The 17,980-nt window shown below is 46.2% G+C and overlaps 8 protein-coding genes across 8 annotated transcripts; 2 read left to right on the top strand and 6 right to left on the bottom strand.

Annotated features, from left to right (window-relative positions):
• Window positions 1-597: 597 nt before the first annotated feature.
• BKA55DRAFT_596628 (uncharacterized protein) lies at window positions 598-1,434 on the bottom strand (the record flags this gene model as incomplete). The annotated part of the gene is made up of 2 exons (XM_046195971.1): window positions 598-897; window positions 955-1,434. The coding sequence occupies 2 exons, from the start codon at window positions 1,432-1,434 to the stop codon at window positions 598-600; spliced, it is 780 nt and encodes a 259-aa protein (XP_046045786.1).
• A 1,165-nt stretch (window positions 1,435-2,599) lies between these two features.
• BKA55DRAFT_576859 (uncharacterized protein) lies at window positions 2,600-3,462 on the bottom strand. The gene has a single exon (XM_046193527.1). It carries the CDS (start codon window positions 3,004-3,006, stop codon window positions 2,626-2,628), a length of 381 nt encoding a protein of 126 aa, XP_046045785.1. The 5' UTR covers window positions 3,007-3,462; the 3' UTR covers window positions 2,600-2,625.
• A 1,453-nt stretch (window positions 3,463-4,915) lies between these two features.
• BKA55DRAFT_519292 (ankyrin repeat-containing domain protein) lies at window positions 4,916-6,700 on the bottom strand (the record flags this gene model as incomplete). Its single annotated transcript, XM_046188329.1, has 1 exon — window positions 4,916-6,700. The coding sequence occupies one exon, from the start codon at window positions 6,698-6,700 to the stop codon at window positions 4,916-4,918; it is 1,785 nt and encodes a 594-aa protein (XP_046045784.1).
• A 324-nt stretch (window positions 6,701-7,024) lies between these two features.
• Window positions 7,025-8,284, bottom strand: BKA55DRAFT_576856 (uncharacterized protein). Its single transcript, XM_046193526.1, has 2 exons — window positions 8,237-8,284; window positions 7,025-8,191 (listed from the first exon to the last, which is right to left on the bottom strand). Exon 2 carries the CDS (start codon window positions 8,094-8,096, stop codon window positions 7,194-7,196), a length of 903 nt encoding a protein of 300 aa, XP_046045783.1. The 5' UTR covers window positions 8,097-8,191; window positions 8,237-8,284; the 3' UTR covers window positions 7,025-7,193.
• Window positions 8,285-9,293: 1,009 nt separating this feature from the next.
• BKA55DRAFT_693537 (uncharacterized protein) lies at window positions 9,294-10,447 on the bottom strand (the record flags this gene model as incomplete). The annotated part of the gene is made up of 3 exons (XM_046199930.1): window positions 9,294-9,806; window positions 9,864-10,363; window positions 10,414-10,447. The coding sequence occupies 3 exons, from the start codon at window positions 10,445-10,447 to the stop codon at window positions 9,294-9,296; spliced, it is 1,047 nt and encodes a 348-aa protein (XP_046045782.1).
• Window positions 10,448-11,357: 910 nt separating this feature from the next.
• Window positions 11,358-14,099, top strand: BKA55DRAFT_519951 (uncharacterized protein; the record flags this gene model as incomplete). Its single annotated transcript, XM_046188380.1, has 9 exons — window positions 11,358-11,667; window positions 11,721-11,812; window positions 11,879-12,218; window positions 12,271-12,335; window positions 12,391-12,834; window positions 12,890-13,106; window positions 13,166-13,335; window positions 13,388-13,825; window positions 13,872-14,099. The coding sequence occupies 9 exons, from the start codon at window positions 11,358-11,360 to the stop codon at window positions 14,097-14,099; spliced, it is 2,304 nt and encodes a 767-aa protein (XP_046045781.1).
• A 734-nt stretch (window positions 14,100-14,833) lies between these two features.
• BKA55DRAFT_649871 (chaperonin 10-like protein) lies at window positions 14,834-16,338 on the top strand. The gene is made up of 4 exons (XM_046197279.1): window positions 14,834-15,094; window positions 15,149-15,927; window positions 15,979-16,030; window positions 16,075-16,338. Exons 1-4 carry the CDS (start codon window positions 14,976-14,978, stop codon window positions 16,175-16,177), a joined length of 1,053 nt encoding a protein of 350 aa, XP_046045780.1. The 5' UTR covers window positions 14,834-14,975; the 3' UTR covers window positions 16,178-16,338.
• An 82-nt stretch (window positions 16,339-16,420) lies between these two features.
• Window positions 16,421-17,711, bottom strand: BKA55DRAFT_665971 (uncharacterized protein; the record flags this gene model as incomplete). Its single annotated transcript, XM_046197762.1, has 3 exons — window positions 16,807-17,711; window positions 16,658-16,755; window positions 16,421-16,603 (listed from the first exon to the last, which is right to left on the bottom strand). Exons 1-3 carry the CDS (start codon window positions 17,540-17,542, stop codon window positions 16,421-16,423), a joined length of 1,017 nt encoding a protein of 338 aa, XP_046045779.1. The 5' UTR covers window positions 17,543-17,711.
• Between the last annotated feature and the right edge of the window lie 269 nt (window positions 17,712-17,980).

Genomic DNA, 17,980 nt, shown 5'->3' with positions numbered 1-17,980 from the left:
ATACACCAACAGGGATTTTATTACAAGGTTCCCGCTTCAGTCGTTATCGTGCTTATAGTTATATTTCAGTTACTACTCTTGACCCACTGTCTATCAACAATGTTAATTTGCTATTGGAACTAGCTACAGAAGATCATGGCCAATACCAGAGGTTGTGCTACTGTTGGAAATAGTGACACGGAGGTAGGAGGGAGCTAAGACGGGGCGTGTATTTTGACTTGGATAGCTCAGTGGATTCCTTGAGTCGTTTGACTTTCCCTGCCGCCTTAGTATGCAGAATCGTGCAGTCTGGGCACAGACCAAGGTAGTGGCGGATTTGGCGAATCTCGAAATTGTAAATTGAGATAGGTAAGAACAACAGACGGTATAGAATATTTATTCTCAGTTGTATGTCAGCCTTGTTAACCAATTCTGGAGCAGCTAGATCCTGTTCCGGGAACTCAAGACAGAGGAGAATGAGAATAGCGTTTGAACCGCCTGGGAAACATGGGTTTCGAATTTATAGTACCTTTTTGTATGACATGCCGTATTTCCCAACGATTAATATAGCTAACTGCATTGAGCCAATTACTTGGTGAGCTTGAAACATAACTAAAGCTACGTCTTTGTTGTTCTTGATTGCTCCCGCCTCCACGCCGCGCGGGCCTCCCGAATCTCTTCACTCTTGTGCCAAAGGGCTTGACCACTGTAATGATAGAGTCCAGATCGTACTTCAGAACAACAACCAGTTTGTGACAGTGAGTATTCCCCGGGCCAGATGTATTTTTCGAGGTCTTCCTCAGGCCCGAGGAACCAAACAGTATCCTGATCGATATTATTGGACATCACAAGTGATTGCCAAAGCTCCAGCAAGTACCCGGTCAGAATCCTCATCCAGCCCCGATTCTTAGACCTATCCTACTTATAAGACACTGCTTTGACCACAAATTCGCCCTAAGCGATGTCCCTCAAGACAGCTTTGTCTGCAACAAGAACATAGTGAACCCGCGCTCCCGCTGTTATTGTCTTCCCTTGATTGTGCTCCTCAGCGCATATCTTCCGAACTTGGTGTATATTAAGACCGTCAAGTTGCGGGTCTTCACGAAGCTCAAGATGAAACAGCTTCCGCAATCGTTCCGGGTCCTCCATATACTCCTCTTTGTTGGCATGTTGATAGATACTATACCTACACCTCTTGGTATTATTCTCGTACTCGCAATCCTGTTTGTAGTACCGAAGCGCAAGGTAGGTCTGTCGTTTTAACGCATCCAGGAGCATAGCCCAATACTTATCAGACCCTTCACCGTAGTAAGTACGGTATATATTAAAGCCCCAATACTTGTAATATATGAAGTTCTCAGGAAGCGTCCGATCTAATCGGTCTTTCTCAAGTCGGATACTGGGGACACGAGGTGGCTTCCACAAACCCTTAATCATTTCAGCGACGGTAGCCATGACAATTGATTATGCAAAATGGTGGTGGCTAATATATTTCAAAAGAATAATTAGAGTACTTCCGAAGACTGGAGACGTGGCCTTTTAAGCTTCCAGGCAACATCCAGCTACATCACGGGCATGAGTATCCCCACTAAATACTTCTTGAGGTTTTACTTGTGTATTTCACGTTGAATAAATATAAGCCCTCTTGCCTAAGTGTAAGGTCTCTATGTTCCTGGCTGCCTTCTGGCATAGTGGTTCTTGTATAACAGTTTGTGAAGGGAAATCATCTAAGAATGGATAACAAGTCGATGGCCACGATAAAGGACAAGGGAGAGATTATAGTCTTGTAAATTTGTGTAAGTATTGGTATATTCCAGTATGGAAAACCAGGCCAAGCCAGAGCCGATTTCGACAAGGCTGCAAAGTATCCCTATCTGAAATCCAGATTTATTAGGACAAAAGAAGTGGCCCATAAGAATGATAAGGTATAGTTTGCTGACTACTTGATCTAGTGGACAAAGGAGTACTGTGCAAATATCCATAATTTAATACAGTTATAAGTCTGCTAATGCGTTTATTTTCTCTTTTGTCTATTTAAAGGTTTTCTTCTTTCCCTACTCTTTACTTTCTTTTAGTATTAGTTAACATTATAGCTATCCCCTAAAAGACATAACTAGTATATGCAGGTAATGCAATTCCATATAAAGATTGCAGAGAACTAAATTCTAACTTTACTTAGCAGTACTAATAAGATCAAAGATAAATTTTAAAGCAGCAAGAGCAAGGTACTCTTCTGCATTTGGGCAGACTTCAGCGTATTTTGGTACAGAAACTGGATAAAATAAAGGAGAAATTGAAAAGATCGTTAGGATTACCTGAGTGCAGCTCAAGTGTTCCGAGTCAGTCTACAACAAGAAGGATCCAAAGGAGAAGTTACAGCTTGCCGATTTTTGGATAGAGGGAATTACGGATTACCATGCGCTTGTGTCGAAGAAGTTCAGGGGAAACGTGTTGGCTATGGCGTCGGAGGTGCGGGCAGAAGTAAAGTACATAAAGGAGCCATATACTAATGCGATGCGCGTCTGCATGCGGTCCTCGAAGAATTAAGCAAGGAATGAGCCGTTAACCTTTATCGACACCAGCGGTTTTTCGAAAGACGAAGACATACATATGGGAGGGACCTGATCCGTCGACAGATACTGGAATCTACATAGTTGATAGAATCTTTGTATTTTCCTTAGAATACACCATTACATTCCGTCTTTGTCCTCTGTAGTGGAAAAGCAATGGACGAACTTCAGAGAACCGTCCTGTACCTTGAAGAGAAACATCCCCGGGCCACAAATAGGTATCCAGATCTTGCTCAGGCCCGTTGAACCTAAGAGCTGACTCGGTACTGTAAACATGCATGCTGAGAAATAGCCATAGCTCTAAAAGATAGCTTGTTGGTATCCTCATCCAACCCCACCCCAAAAACCCCTCATGCCAACCCAGGGAGACCGCCTTGACAATCGATTCGCCATTTGCAATATCCTTCAACACCGACTCATCAGCGACTAAAACAAACTCGTAGAGGTGACCAGCCATGGCTCGTTTATCATCCAAGTCCTGGCGTTGGCACAGTTCTCGGATGCCTCTGATGTCAAGACCCTCGAGCAGCGACGCGTCTTCGCGTGCGTCAAGGTGGAAAAGTTTCTTGAGTAGCTGCACGTCGCTTTGGTCTATATCCTCTTTACCCTCAAAGTATCCAAATGCCAGCCTAGTTTGCTGCTTAAGGAACTCAAAAGCATATTCCAGTACCTATCGGATTCAGGGCCATAGTACGTGCGGTAGATGGTGAAGCCCCATTGACAGTAATATTAGAAGTTATCAGGATGCTTCCTGCTTTTGTGTTGCCGCTGGACCCCTCGCGGGGGCGACCAAACAAGGTCAATCAGTTCTTCGATGGGGGATTCATATTGCGTTGGAAAAAAATGGATATGGCAGTTGTGTTGGCCAAGAGCTGTTTGAGACTTGCGTGCCTTGTTGGCCCTTGTAAGAGATTTAAAACGACAAGATGACAGGTGATTCACTGGTGAGGGCCAGCTTATAATGTCTGAACATTCGCGGATCAGTGTTGATCCGCTTTTGACCCACTTCGTCATGCCATTAGCATCGGCCTTTTGTTTTTGGAGGTTTGTTAATATCTGTGGACATTCATGCTTCCTTAGTACATATAATCCTTTTGGTTACTGTAGTACCGCCATCGGCGAATTTCCGAACATCTTCCAGTATCGAGAAGTGCCATATCCCCAGGCCAGATACTATCCGCGAGATCTCCTTTAGGTCTGTCGAAGCGAAGACAGGACTCGGTCCGGTGTTTATTCTATATCAGAAATGTCCACAACTCTAACAGATAGCCTATCGGGATCCTCACCTATCCCCATCCCGAGTAACCATCCTACGATAATGAGACGGCCTTGACAACGAATTCGCCTTTTTCTATATCTTTTAAAACAGCTTTATCAGCAAGTAAAACAAAATCGAACAGGTAATCTGCCATAGCTCGACTCTCGTGGGGCCTCGTGCTCACGCAGAGTTTCCGATGGCCTTTCTCTATAACTTCAGTCTCCTTAAGCTTTTCGGCATTGCAGAATTCCTAAAGACCGCGAACATCAAGTCCGTCAAGTACTGAGGGATCCTAATAGATATCGAGATAGAATAATTCCTGAATTCGTTGCCTATTATCTTGGTCTGTATCCTCGTTGTCCTTAAAAGCTCTAAATGCTAGCTTAGTCTGATGCCTTAAAGAGTATAGAAGCGTTTGCTAATGCTTATTAGACTCTTTACCGTAATAGGTGCAGTAGATAGTAAAGCCCTATTTGCGGTAGTACTGGAAATTATTAGGGTTTATCCTCCCTTTAGGTCCTAGCTTGGTCCCGCGTGGGGTCTGCCAAACCTGACGAATTATCTATTTAATAACATCAGATATCTTGACAGAGCTCGATTATGAGGGTACGGCCGATGAGGGTTGTAGTTTTTGAGATGTCAAAAATGTAGAATAATGGGCTCTGATGACCAGCTAAGTGCACCGATGTGAGCTTTAGAATGAGGTTTTAAGAGACCTTGAATTGGCTAAGATGATATGGCTGAAGCGAGACCAATTTACGTTGGTTGACTCACTTTAGATAAGGGAAATCACGCTAAGATAGCATGGTCAGGTCGATCCGAACTCGAGATTTCCCAATATAGGCTAATGTGGAGTGGAATAAAACAGAAAGAAGGAAGGGCGTAACTAATAACTAGATATATATTATTATGCTGTCTTTACTTAAATTACTACTAAGGTTATAAAATTACTATAAACAGTTTACTTAAATATCACTTAACATATATATATATTTATTATTAACTTCCCCCATAGCTGGCATATGGGGGATCCTAATTCTATCCTTATCTATAAGTAGGAACTTTATCGATTAAACAGTAAATCTGGATTCTAGCTTCTTGCAATACTTTAAATCTTATGCATCCTACGAACTGCTCCTCGACCCCTTCCTCGACCCCTCCCATATCCGTTTTGCTTTGGTGGGCCATCGAGCTCCTTCCATTCCTGCCTTGTTTTGTGGCATATCTTTCTTGGATTCATTCCCTTCGCATCTGCCAAGTCCATCAACTCCATTCCTCCAGCCTTGACTAGTCTTGCCAGCATATCATCTTGTGCTCTAATCCTTTCCGGCGCTTTGATCATAAAGTAACGTCCCATGTAACTACCACCAGCAGCCCGGTGAAGAGCTGTCTCCTCTCTCAAGTTTTGTCGAGCGGGATCAGCGCCGTGCTGAAGAAGATATGATACGGCATCGGTCCAACGTAAATTTGCAGCTGCAATATGCAATGGTGTATCCCCGACATTATCGGCGTCGGTGGGAGTTGCACCGTGGGCGAGCAAGGTGGATATAGTAGCTCTGTCGATGGGAGTCTTGTGGGTAAAGGATCTACCATTATCATTGAGGCGAAACAAGGTATGTAGAGGCGTTTGACCTTCGTTATTACGTATGCTGGCATCCGCACCCCTAGCGCATAGGAGTTGGAAGATAGGAGTGTATAGCTTGTCGTGTCGACTCAATGACCGGGTAGCGTAGTGTAAAGGTGTATTTCCATCGTTATCTGGAACGTTGATTGTTGTGGGGTCCAAGTCTAAGAGAAGTTCAACGATGTTTGCTATATTTCGTGCCTTCTCTTGAATGATCGCTACTGGGTACCCATAAATCTCCCTTGGCAAGTCATTTTGAGTCGCCCAGTGGAGAGGAAGGCTTCCACGACTGTCTCGCTCCCATATCACATCTGTCATATCAACCCCAGAACCTCGGCAATCAATAAGAGTCTTCAAAGCTTCGAAGTTTGCGTGCGTGCAGGCAACATATAGTGCGTTGACTTCGAAAGTGGAGCCATACTGATCCCAGAAACTCTCATCCCATGGGCCTCTTGTTACCTTAGCATAGACATCAGCGCCACCATCGATGAGTCTCTTGATTAACTGCGAGCCTGCCCACTCTACAGCTAAGGTCAAGACAGTGTTACGTAATTTCTTATCCCCATACATTGGGAGAGCGATATCAGACGCACAGGCACCCCGATCTAACAGCAAATTCATAATTGCTTCGCTTTTGGCAGGGGTAACTCCTTCCCCTTCCTTGGAAGATTGCCGGCCATATTCGTAGTAAGAGGCAGCTGATGCTAACGCAGTGTAACCGTTGGGGTCTCGCTCGTGGATGCTGGCGTATCGAGGCTGGTTGTCGAGTAGGAATTGGACCATTTCGAGCTGGCCCCACTGGGCCGCCTCGGTCAATAACTCAAATCTTTCCGATTTGAATCTGATTTGTTGAGTGACATCCCTGCCTTTCGTGCAATGGTCCAGAAGCATTTGGAGTACACCGAGACCTCCCCATCGGGCCGCATAGAGGAAGTAATTTTCGTGTAAACCGCCATCCGAGCCGCCATAGTCTGAAAGCGGATGGGGCCTCGGGATGGCCCAAAGCTCATCCGAGGGGATAGGCTCTATTGAGACGGCCCAAGGTGCAATCGTGAGATATTGCTGAAGAGCCTTCGTATCATTTTCCGAAATGATCACATACAGAAGGTCAAAGGTTGGCGTCTCATATAGAATTGAACCATCTCTATCAACCATCGTCATGGGGATAGCGCAACGACGTCCAAGCCCTTCTTTTTCGTAATCAGTGTTTGGGTCGTCAACAAACCTGCAATAAGACGATTCGGTTTCTGCGTGGAGAAGCGAAGTCATGGTTGTAGACGGATGGCTGAGTAGAAGAATAATAAGAGGGATGAATGGAGATTACAAGATGCGTGGGCTCATTGTTGGCACTTATTTATGAAACTGGGTGGATATTCGATTTCCTACAGGTGGAGTTTTAGCACAGATTTTATAACCAATGAAGTAAAACTAAGGTACGGCGAAGAGTCACAGTCCGAGCTCAAATTACGTACAATGGAATGGAGCATAGTTAACTGCAGATCAAGCACAAACCCAAGGCCTGAGGCACTGAAGTTATCGCATAACCGGCGAAATATAAACACGTCAATCGGATCATTTGGTGTTTTTTTAAACCAGAAAATCAGTTGCTATTCCCATGTTGAGATCCGTTATCACACTCGCAAGACCAAAATTAAATCCGGTGCCCACGAACTGACCATTGCACAGTACTCAGAACAAATCTAGTGAGGTCATCATGAGACATAGAAACGAACATCAATTTCTCTCAAATTGCGCCGTTGACTCAGATCGTCATACGAAACTTGAGCAAGTTTCCTCGAAGGATTTCCTGCCTCTTGTTTTCCAATTCCTCCATATCCCAGTTCACAGTGATGAATCTGCCCGACAGCCAGTCTCGCCTCTCACGAGATAACCAGACCATTGTATCAGCAGCCAATTCTACGGTATCATTCAAATGAGAATGCATCGCTGGGGGCATGTTCAAAGCTAGCTCGGTCTTGATCCCACCCGGATGAATTAATATGGAGATTAATCCCTGCTCGTAATATTCCTTGTCTATGAACTCGGTAAAGCGGCAGAGAGCGAACTTGCTGGTCTGGTACGCTGATGCTCCGGGAACGATAATTTGGGCACCAACACTGCTGATATTGATGATCGTTTTGGTGGATGACTTGAGCAGTATTGGGATGAAATAGCGAGCGGAGAGATAGGTGCCCTTCATGGTGACCTCCCAAGTCCACCACCATTCAGATGGGTCAGACTCAGTGATGGGCTTCCACTCCTCTAGACAACCAGCATTGTTGATCAAGATGTCTAGGCTGCCGCCGAGTATATCTTTGGCGGTCTCTGCGGTCGCTTTCACCGACTCTTCTGACGTGATATCCAGTTTGATAGAACGAATGAGTGGCTGGGGCCGACTTGCCTTCTTGGCGGCATCTTTGACAGCCGCTTCAACATCGGCCATGTCAGAGCGAGCGGCGAGAATAATTTTCGAGCAGCCTGCCATGGCAAAACGAATTGCCGTCGCCCTCCCAATTCCTTTGGATGCGCCAGTGATTAAGACTGATTTGCCTGTCAGGTCGGCTTCGCCTGGATCAATGAAAGGATAAGTATCGTTATGCGTAGAGACGTAGCTAGCCAGAGTGGGCCAGTTAGTTTCACGCAAGGAAGAATCGTGAGCTGACATGATGAGTCTGAAAATGCACGACCGAAGTGATAAGGTGAATATGGCTCCCGGTTTACGAAATTGATATAACTCTTTGATACTTGGTAAATTTATATCTGTGAGACATTAGTGCTTGGCCAGTATGAGTTAATAACTCATACGTAGTGGTGATGCTTAGAGGACGGAGTTAGGATCGGGAAACGGCATCGGTATCGGAAATAGCGGGAATGATGTTTTATTTATACCCGCTAAGGCACATACATTAATGGGGACAACTTCTCGAAAGCACGTGATATTATCACTTAACCTCCTACCCTGTATTTATACAATCTCCCTATAGTATTAAATGAGATTTAGCTGTCCTATTTTATTACAATTTATCTTATAAAGGTTGAAGTAACTTGGTATATAGTATCTTATTTTATTTATAGATTGTACTCTTAGGCACCCTATTGCCCTTTTAAACAAGTTAATTCTATATTTGATTAATATAGGGGACTATTAATCTAAGAACTCAAACACGCCTCTCTCCATGTAATATTCGAAATGCCTGATTCGTAAGTTCACTCACTGCCCAGAACGCCATAACAGTTTCGCGAAACGCGCAAGCAGAATGCGAATCCAGTCTGGCAGGGTTCGACCGACACTTGGCAGGAAGGAGTCATGGCATAGTGCATTTGAAGGTCTAGCCACATGGTATGCTACAGATGTACTGGTTATATCTCGTGGCATGTCATGCATTTCAGCCAGCCCCAAAGTCTTGGCAGAAGCCTCATCTTCAATGTTTCCAAGCATCAACGTACTAGCGTGTGATATCACAACTTTGGCGTGGGGAAAGCGGGCTAGCTAGGCCTTGTCCTGTCGTCCGCTAACAACTTGCCAGCGCTTTACGGCATCGGAACATGAGTGGGCTGGCTATGCCATTTCTCTTTGTATCTGTGATGCGGGCAGGCATATCGATACCAAGAAGAAACCAGATTTAAAAGCTTCACATAATATAACCACCATAAAACTAAGTCCGGAATATACTATTATAAAAGCAATACTATTTACATCATTGTCCCATTGACCTGTTCTTAGCTATATGTAAATTTAATTATAGATAATTATTACAGTGAAGAACACCAGACAATACTATCCATTGGCGGGCGCATCTGCAGAGAAGCTGATCGAACTGAGTTAAAATTCTTATAGTTGTATCGTCACTTTATTACATGCCTATTCATTGGCGAGGAAGCCTCGTGGGCCTCGTCGCTCTCCGGGAACCAGGAGCTTCTTGAAACCATCCTCTCCCCATCTCCCGATGATAGCTAACTTGATCCTTTCCTCAATATGTACGTAACGATCTCCCGAGCCAAACTTATCATCATCAGCTTTGAGAATCTTCAACACAAGCCGAAGACTATTATCACGGCTTGATAAGAACTTGGGGTCTTCCACCATGCTGCTGAGTTCGAGAAGACCTCGCCAAAGAGAAGACTCAACCAGCTGACTCTCATTGACGCGGAGTAGCTCGGTAGCAAACTCTTTGTCTAAAGCTTTGATACGGACTTTGAGATCCCTGCAGACTTTTCGACCATAATTCGCTTCTGTGCGCAATTTCTTGTTCCATTTCTCATTTTCTTCAGCTTCATCATACCTTTTCTTGTTTTCTTCGATCTTCTTCTCAATTGTGTAGATCTTGTCGTCAAGATTAGTGCTGAAGCCTGATGACACCCAGCCACCAAATGACTAAGTTAGGCACTATTAGTCTTAGTATCTCTGATCGTTGGGACGGTATCTTCCTACACTACGCTCGTCTCGCGCGTCACTAAGCTGCTTGGAGAGTTCGCGGTGTTTTCTGTCATATTCGCTCTTTTTCTTTTGCCAGGCCAACATTGAATCATGGGCCGCTTTTTGTTCTTGATTCCAGCTGGAAGACTGGCTGTCCAGTTTGCTATTGTGCAAAGAAATAACGCTGATGAAGCTCTCATAGTTTGCCGCCGCTGTTCCCAACTGGTACGTGTTGGTCTGCGATGTCTTGCTGAGCCCTTGGAATTGCTCAATGGCGTGGTGAAAAATGGCCACGATACTTGGATCTTGCTCGGAGACTTCGTCACGGCTGCTTGGCAGCTCAACTAGTCTTTGGACAGCCCGTTCCAGGGCAGCGTACGCACTATCTCCAGCAGCTTTGACCTGTTGCCGGTCTTCAGCTTCCTGCTTAAGGACGGATGCCTTCGTCTGCTGTCCTTGCGAGAACAGAACATCTGTGTCTCTGTGGAGCCGGGAGACCCTTTTTTGTATTATAGCTGTCGATTTATCAATATGGCACAACTTTCTATCACCCTTGAGGTCATACTTATTTTCTCTTCAGCGTCGCTGTTGCTGACCATTTTTGAAAAGTTGTTGCTGGTCTGGCCTAATCTATTGTATGAGTTCGTGGTGATGGGCGAAATGTTAGTCTGTACAGAAGGGAACTTCTGAAGGGATATAATTTTAACGTGTGATAGGTAGAATAATTTAAGGCACGTTATGAGGGAAGAATCCAGGGTTTGATTGGAGCGCCAATGAACAGGGAGAAATGCGCCAAGGGCCGCAGCCTGCCAACGTAAAGCCACAGATTGAAGGTTAATGAACAATACGCGCCGAGGCGTTCTAGAGGCGGGCTGAAGCTCAGCAAAGGATCTATTTGCATTCCTTGGTTCCAAGTTCTGTACTGTTACGATCAACAGAGTTATTACTTGCAAACTTTTGCGTCTCGTTGTCTGCCCAAACAGGACGTACTGCAAGCGATGTGGAGATCTTGCCAATTAGTTCAGAGTTGCCATTTAAATAGATTATACGATCTATTTGAAGTGGCTGAGCTGAAAGTACAAGCGCAAAGTGGCGTTTCTACGAACGACACTCGTATTCGGAAGTGTGACGATAAGGATGGCTGCATATAGTCTTTATCACATAACTATCAACTATCCTGACTGGTATTTCAGCTCAAACTAATGGTGCCAAATGTCTATTGGGATATTTCAGCTAAGCCATGGACGAACACCTGACCTATATGTGCCAAGCGATGCACTAAGCGCTTGGCTGCGCAACAGGGTTTGTCCTGCTATTCTGAGAACTCAACAATGCACATCGGGGGAAGATGAGCTTTTAACATGAGTAAAAGGGTTTTCTGATGCCTTTGCTCAGGTCCACCATAAGACGTACTTAAGCCCGTCGGGCTGCCGTTCCCAGTTTGTAGATCTTCAGTCAGCTCATTGAATACTAAGAACATTCACGATAGCAAGAAGTCAATCCAACAGTATGGCAACCGCACAACTCTCCGCTCTCCAAGACATAGAGGCTGCTCAGAAAAGCCTTCGATTGTCTCAGTATGGAGGGCGTATGTCGAACCAATTCGTTGATGAGGTCAAAGGAGCAGCTCTCTTCCAGTTCAACTGGGGCGAGTTGCTCGGTGCCGCTCCTACTGCCATCTCGATGATGTGTGCCTGTTATGTGGCAGCTTCTAATGAAGAAGCTAAAAAGATCTCTCTCAAGGATTCCATGCCGACCAATGGTTTTCAGTACCTTATCAACCGCCCCGATCCTACTTTGAGGGCTTCCCTCCTTGATGGTTGGTATTCCTGAACTCTCTGCCAGGGTCTGTGTGAACTAATCTAACAATAGTCTGCAATTCGGGGGGCCAGGAAGCCTTCGGAATCGCCAGTAACAGAATGGAGAACTTGAAGCAGTTGAGCTTTTCAATCTTGAACGAACACGTAAGTTCCACTAAGACCTTGCTGCTTTGACATAAGTCGCGGGATTTTCACTAATGTCACAGCTAGATCCCTGGTTTATTTGGACACTTGGAACAATGTACCGAGAGCGAAGATAACCTCGATGATATGAGGCGAGCTCTGAAGAGATTTGGGTCCACCACGAACTCTTGCGCTAAGTATGCCGCAGAGATTCACCTTGCATTCAATAGGTGGAGCAAGATGGTCATGGAATTACACATCACAACTGAGCAGGAGTCTGGAACAACTGCCCGTAAAGCTTCAAAAACCGAGTTGGACAAACAGCTGGCGGACATTGAGAAGACATTTGCTGACAAGAGAACTAAATCAAGCGACGAGGAAGTCAAACAGATGGAAAAGTCTCTAGAAAGGGCCGAGAAAAGACTTGGTAGGTCCATACGACAATATTTGAAAACTTTATGGGCTAACTTGGAGGATAGATCGTGCACTTGACAATGTTCCTGGACCTTGGGCTACTGTTCTCCAGAGCGCCGCATCATCCTTTGTGAGAAACCTGCCAACTTCACGAGATTCCTCGGTCTCGACTAACTCGTGCCTAGGCTCAGGCGTTGCCCGCCATCACTGCGGCTGCACTGCCCCTTGCACTCGCCTCCGCAAATCCGCTGGGCGCCGCTGCCGGTGGTGTCTTAGGGCAAACACGAGCGCCGATTACAGTTCAGCCAAATAATCCTGCAGGCTCCAGTGTCACAAATGGAGTACAACCTTCGTCTCAACCTTTGGCAAATGACCCGGCCAGCGCTGCAGCATATCAGTCTGCCTACCTTTTCACGGCGTTCTTTGCCTTTCTCGGGGGAGATGATAAGGACATAGACTGGAAGAAATTTGAGGTGACTGAGGCAAATGCTGAAGGTAAAGGTGCGCCCACAGAGCAAAGTGGGGTTGTCTGGCTGCTTGGACAACTTCAAGGTGAACTGGCAGATGTGCCAAAAACGGAAACTGAAGCCACCAAGAAACTTGCGTCAGCCTTCACTCGTGCCATTTCGGTCAGCACCCCAAGGAGAGACCCCAGTCCCAAGGTCTTGGCTGACATATAACTAGGTCGCAAATGAGATCAGGCAGCATCTTGAGAAGGGTTCCTCGCTCAACTCCGAAAAGGCCAGTGCAGAAGCTATTAACAAGTGGAAAGCGGCGGTTAAGGCTGCCAAAAACGACGTTCTTACTCTCAGTGCCGCTTCCGGCAGTACAGCCTCCGTCAATTCTCCAAACCCATTTACCAGGCTCAATGTTGATGTCCCAAAACCTGATTTGTCTGCTCGTAAGTTAAACTAATAACAAAAGGTCACCAACAGGCCACGTTGCTGACAATCGGAAAAGAAACTGCCCAATTGAACGGCGCAATGCAGGGCGTTCAAGTCGCTCAAAATGCCGTCGATGCTGCCCAGGCAAACTATGATAGTGCCATCAAGAAACAAGAGGAAGCAGCGGCTGCTATGCTGGCAGTTGAGCAAAAGTTGAAGACTCTGAATGACAAGGCCAAACTTCTAGTAGGTACTCAGAATTCTCAACACACAACAGATGGCTGACGTCAGAACGCAGGAGAATGTCAAAGCAGTACTGAGTGACTGTATCTCGGTTCTTGTCGATCTTTCGATTCAGGTCAGCAAATTGGAGAAGTTCTTCTCTCTCCTCTGCAGCCTTATTGAGAGCATCATCTTGAAGAAGACAGATCTGCTTGCCGAAGAGATGAGTGTAGTTGCCGAGAGGTCTTACCGCAAGAAGGCACTCACAATGACCGAGATCGCAACTCAGACCATCTACACCTCCACGCTACAGTCAAAAGCCTACTTTTCCATGCTCTACGATATCACATATATGTACATTGAGATGGACCGAGATCACATTACGCCAGGACTCTTGATGTGCAACGAGTTCTCTGGTGCGTTGCACAAAGGCACCCCTGTTGAACAGCTGCAGGAGAGGCTTCGGGCTTACAACGAAAAGTCTGGAAAAGCTTTGAGGTTATTGATCCAGAAGGTTTGTGCATTTATTCCGTGTAAAGCCCATGCTAATATGTGCACAGAAACAAGATGAGATCATGACCGGTCTAAAAGACCGCGCTCGTGCAGCCATCGAGTCGTCGAAAGCAATCGAAGCTATCATGACTAAGAAGGGTCTTGACATAGACACCAGCGCGAAATTGGCGATTGAGGGTGGTGCTCAGGTTGCTAAAGAGGATGCTAAGGGTGTACTAGCCACGGTTCCTAGCCTGACTGCGGCTTCGCGGAAGGTCAAGTTAGACGCGTTATGATAGCTAGAGCCTGAGAATATATGGTGTTGGTGATCATACCCACAGGTGCTGAGGACTTGGTTCATCCACCCGGATCAACCGCTTTCTTCCAAGAGATGTTACAAAGAACAAACAACCCAGCAATAGCCCTTTCAGAGCTTACCTACCGGATCTACCAAATGTACTTTTACTACTGGCAGCCGAACTACGATACCATCGAGCAAGTCAATAGGCCAACGCTACAGCTTCCTAGCCGATGGATTGGGCTTAGCATTGTCTTGCTGATAATGCCCCTACATTTTATCACGCTTGCAGTCACCATTATTGCATTCGCTCTGCATACAGAGTCTTCGCTATTAGGAGAACCATGGCAGAGCGTGTCGCAGGTATTCTGGCTTAAAGCGGAGGAACTAATACAACAAGGCAGAAAAGACTCCGATATCATAGATAAACACGTGAAAGAGTGGGCGAAGGCGACGGGTCGTGACATGGATTTTATAGCTTTATTTGGTGTCGCGGAGACCATGGAGCCAAGGTCTAGAGACGACAAACCTCTAGTAGTTGGGGTAACTACAGTAAATGTAGTTGTCTTCCTTCCTGCGTCCTTGATAGATGAAAACCATTTCTGATTGTTGGGAATTTGCCCTTCAGTAAATTTTGTGAAGTCAATGAGTTATGAGCTATGACAACATGTGGCGGTTGCCGGTCCATAAACGGTAAGCCGGGAACCTCGGCCGACAGTTCGACAGCGGGGTAGACATCCCATGACTACCTTACCCTAACAATAATCACATACATCCGAAGAATAATCAGCAAATCATCAAAGTCTTCCCGGAAGTCACAAAAAGCGGTTGCTTAACAACAAGCAAGCCATTTACGACCCCTCGCCTAGCCGCCATGAAGTCAGTCGTGTTCAAAGGGGTCAAACAGGTGGCTCTTGAAGATCGGCCAAAGCCCACTATTCAAGACCCGACCGACATCATTGTGAAGGTCAAGTACACAGCTTTGTGTGGAAGGTCAGATCCAGATTCTGAAACGATACAATTTATCACATGCTTACCATCTCACAGCGAGCTTCATGTCTTCCGTGGGCACCAACCCTCCGGAACCGGCTTCATTATGGGCCACGAATTCACGGGCGTAGTCGATGAGATTGGCTCTGCTGTCACGAAGCTTCAACCTGGCGATTCTATCGTAAGTCCTTTCACCGTGAGCTGCGGAGAGTGCTTCTTCTGCAAGCGCGGCTTCTCGTCACGATGTGACAAAAGTCTCCTTTTTGGTACAGTTCCTCTTGATGGAGCACAGGCTGAATACGTGAGAATTCCCTATGCTGAAAGCACTGTTGTGAAAGCCCCCAAGGAGATTGATGACCTGAAACTCTGCTTGATGGCTGATATCTTTCCAACTGGCTGCTATGCTGCATCTAATGGTCTGAAGGACTTGGGTAAAGAGCAGGTGGAGGATAGTATTGTCGTCTTAATCGGTTGCGGACCAGTGGGTATCTGTGCGCTTATTGCCGCGTTAGAGTATAAGCCTAAGGCCATTCTGGCAGTTGACGGTATCGAGTCCAGACTATTACTTGCCAAGAGTCTTGGAGCCGAGCCATGGAATTACCTTACCCAGAAAGATGAATTGGAAAAGCGAGTAAAGGAACTGAGTGGCGGTCGCGGCGCTGATGTGATCATTGAAGTGGTTGGACATAGCTCGGCTCTAGATATGGGTTTCAAACTTCTTCGGCCATGGGGCGTCATCTCTAGTGTTGGTGTTCATAATGGAGAGATTCCATGGACTGGGAATCAGGCTTACGGGAAGAACCTGACTATCAAGATGGGCAGATGTCCCGTTCGGAGTAAGTTCACATCGCGAACGTTGAAAGTCAATCTCTGACGACTGTCTTCAGGTATCTTCGAAGACTCTTTGAAGCTGCTGGCTAAAAAGCAACATCTCCTTGAGTAAGTCCCCATGCAATTTGATGTGACTAAACTAACATGTCTAGCTTCATGACCGCGACGGTAATGCCGTTGAGCAATGCTCTTGAGGGCTATGAGCTGTTCGACTCGATGAAGGTTCAAAAGGTCATCTTCGACGCGGAGAAATAAGAGGTGTATCTCGAGGCGTTTCCAAGTATTGTTCAGTTTGCTAGCTTAGATAAGCAGGTCTGGGTCAAAGTGTATTGCTGGTCACCATGCCATGACTTGACGTCTAGGGAGTTTAGTTTCACAAATGACTGCCACCTCATAATTGACAACAATTGCCGCTCATAATGCTCATCAAAATTAGACATCATTTGATCAAAGTATGGTTTTCCGACATGGTCTTAGGTATTACTACTAATCGCAACTTTACATGGATGAGTAAGTATAGCAGAGAGGGCCAGCTCGGGTATCCATGTAGTCCTTAACAACGGGCCCTTCATCAGCCAGACGCATAACAGGCATTTTGTCGGTGATCTGGGCAGTGTTCCACTTGTTTGGATCGTTGAAGCCAGTATAGTCAGTCAGACGAGTGGCATTGCGACCTTGCCACTGAAGCACAGTTAGTAAACACAATATTTGCAGAAGCAGAGAGGAAGATCTTACCTTAGCCCAGACTCGGTCGACGTTGGCGTGATGAAGGAAGAAGAGAGGCTCGTTAGGTGAGGTGGCGGGACCCATGTCACCAAAAATGATGCTGTGAACTATTGCTTGTTAGTTATCAAGGATCAAAGGTTGGCATGGAGATCACTTACTCTGAGCATGAGGCAAACCCTCAAGCATATCGGACATGGAGTGATAGTTGTCAAAGCTGTAGATAGTATCCATGACCCGAGAATTGTAGGCAGTAGCTTGCATATCCCCAAGAATCTGGTTGCCGTCTTCATCCTTGCCAAGACCACCGTTGAACTCGCGAGTGAAGCAGTGGAGACGGTTACCCGGGGTGTTCATGTCAGGCCATCCCATAGCCAAAGTAAGATTCGTGTTGGCGAAAGGTCCATCGACGACACATCGCTTGAAGCCAGGAACGTCACTGCCAGTGAGTTTTGCATCACCACCAAATCCAGTCTTGGGGTCGAAGAGAGGAGAGTTGACCACGTCGTTCTTATCAGCGTCAATGGTCCAGTCCCAGTATGGCTGAACGCCCTTGTAATTGCACTCATCGCGGAGCATGTCCTCATGAAGCTGCACATACCAACGGTGCCAGGGGAGGAAATTCGCGACAAAGTGGATCTCTGTGTTGAGACTGAAATGGGTGTAGACGAGATCATCCATGCGTGTTGTGACGTCGTCAACGTCTTTGTATGCCTTTTTGGGGAGGTTGCGAAGGCAGACTGCAGCGCGGAGATATTCTGTCTTTTCGGCGCTGGTGAGTTCGCGCCATTCTTTGCGAACGACGGGGTCGGAGCATGAGCCTTCTGCACGGGCTAGGGGACTAGCGAGAGACACGGCTGCGAGAACCAGGCTGGCGAGGAATGAGTGAGCGAGCATTTTGTTTGTAAGCGAGTGTCTTGAACGAATGACTGATTGAGATCGGAGGGTAACGAAGGACGAGCTTGGCTGGTAGACTGAACTTCTTAGAGGACTACCCAAGAACTTAAATAGCAACCAGATACGAGTCTCGTCCCCTGTACCGGCATATCATGGGTTATTCTCCTGTCCGGAGCTACCGTTTAGCGGCATCTGATAATGCCAGCATACGGGAGATGCCGTCCACTAAGAAAGGAGGTAATCGAGAAAGTGGAGTAAACCCGTTGAACCGGTTGCAAGAATCCATAAATACGAACTTTGGCATGTTCGGTCATCTCCTCCTTCTAGAAGCCAAGAGCGATTTCAGTCGTCGCTAAGAATTAGAATTTCAGGGCCTTGGGCGGATTTCCCACCAAATGCATCACGTTGAAACCCTTAGCGGGTTCTTGAATCCCTGAT

This window comes from Fusarium redolens (genome assembly GCF_020744475.1).
Source record: "Fusarium redolens strain MPI-CAGE-AT-0023 chromosome Unknown BKA55scaffold_14, whole genome shotgun sequence".
In the NCBI taxonomy this organism is placed as follows: domain Eukaryota; kingdom Fungi; phylum Ascomycota; class Sordariomycetes; order Hypocreales; family Nectriaceae; genus Fusarium; species Fusarium redolens.
The sequence above is the reverse complement of the archived record's forward strand: the minus strand, read 5'-3'. Positions and strand labels throughout refer to the sequence as shown.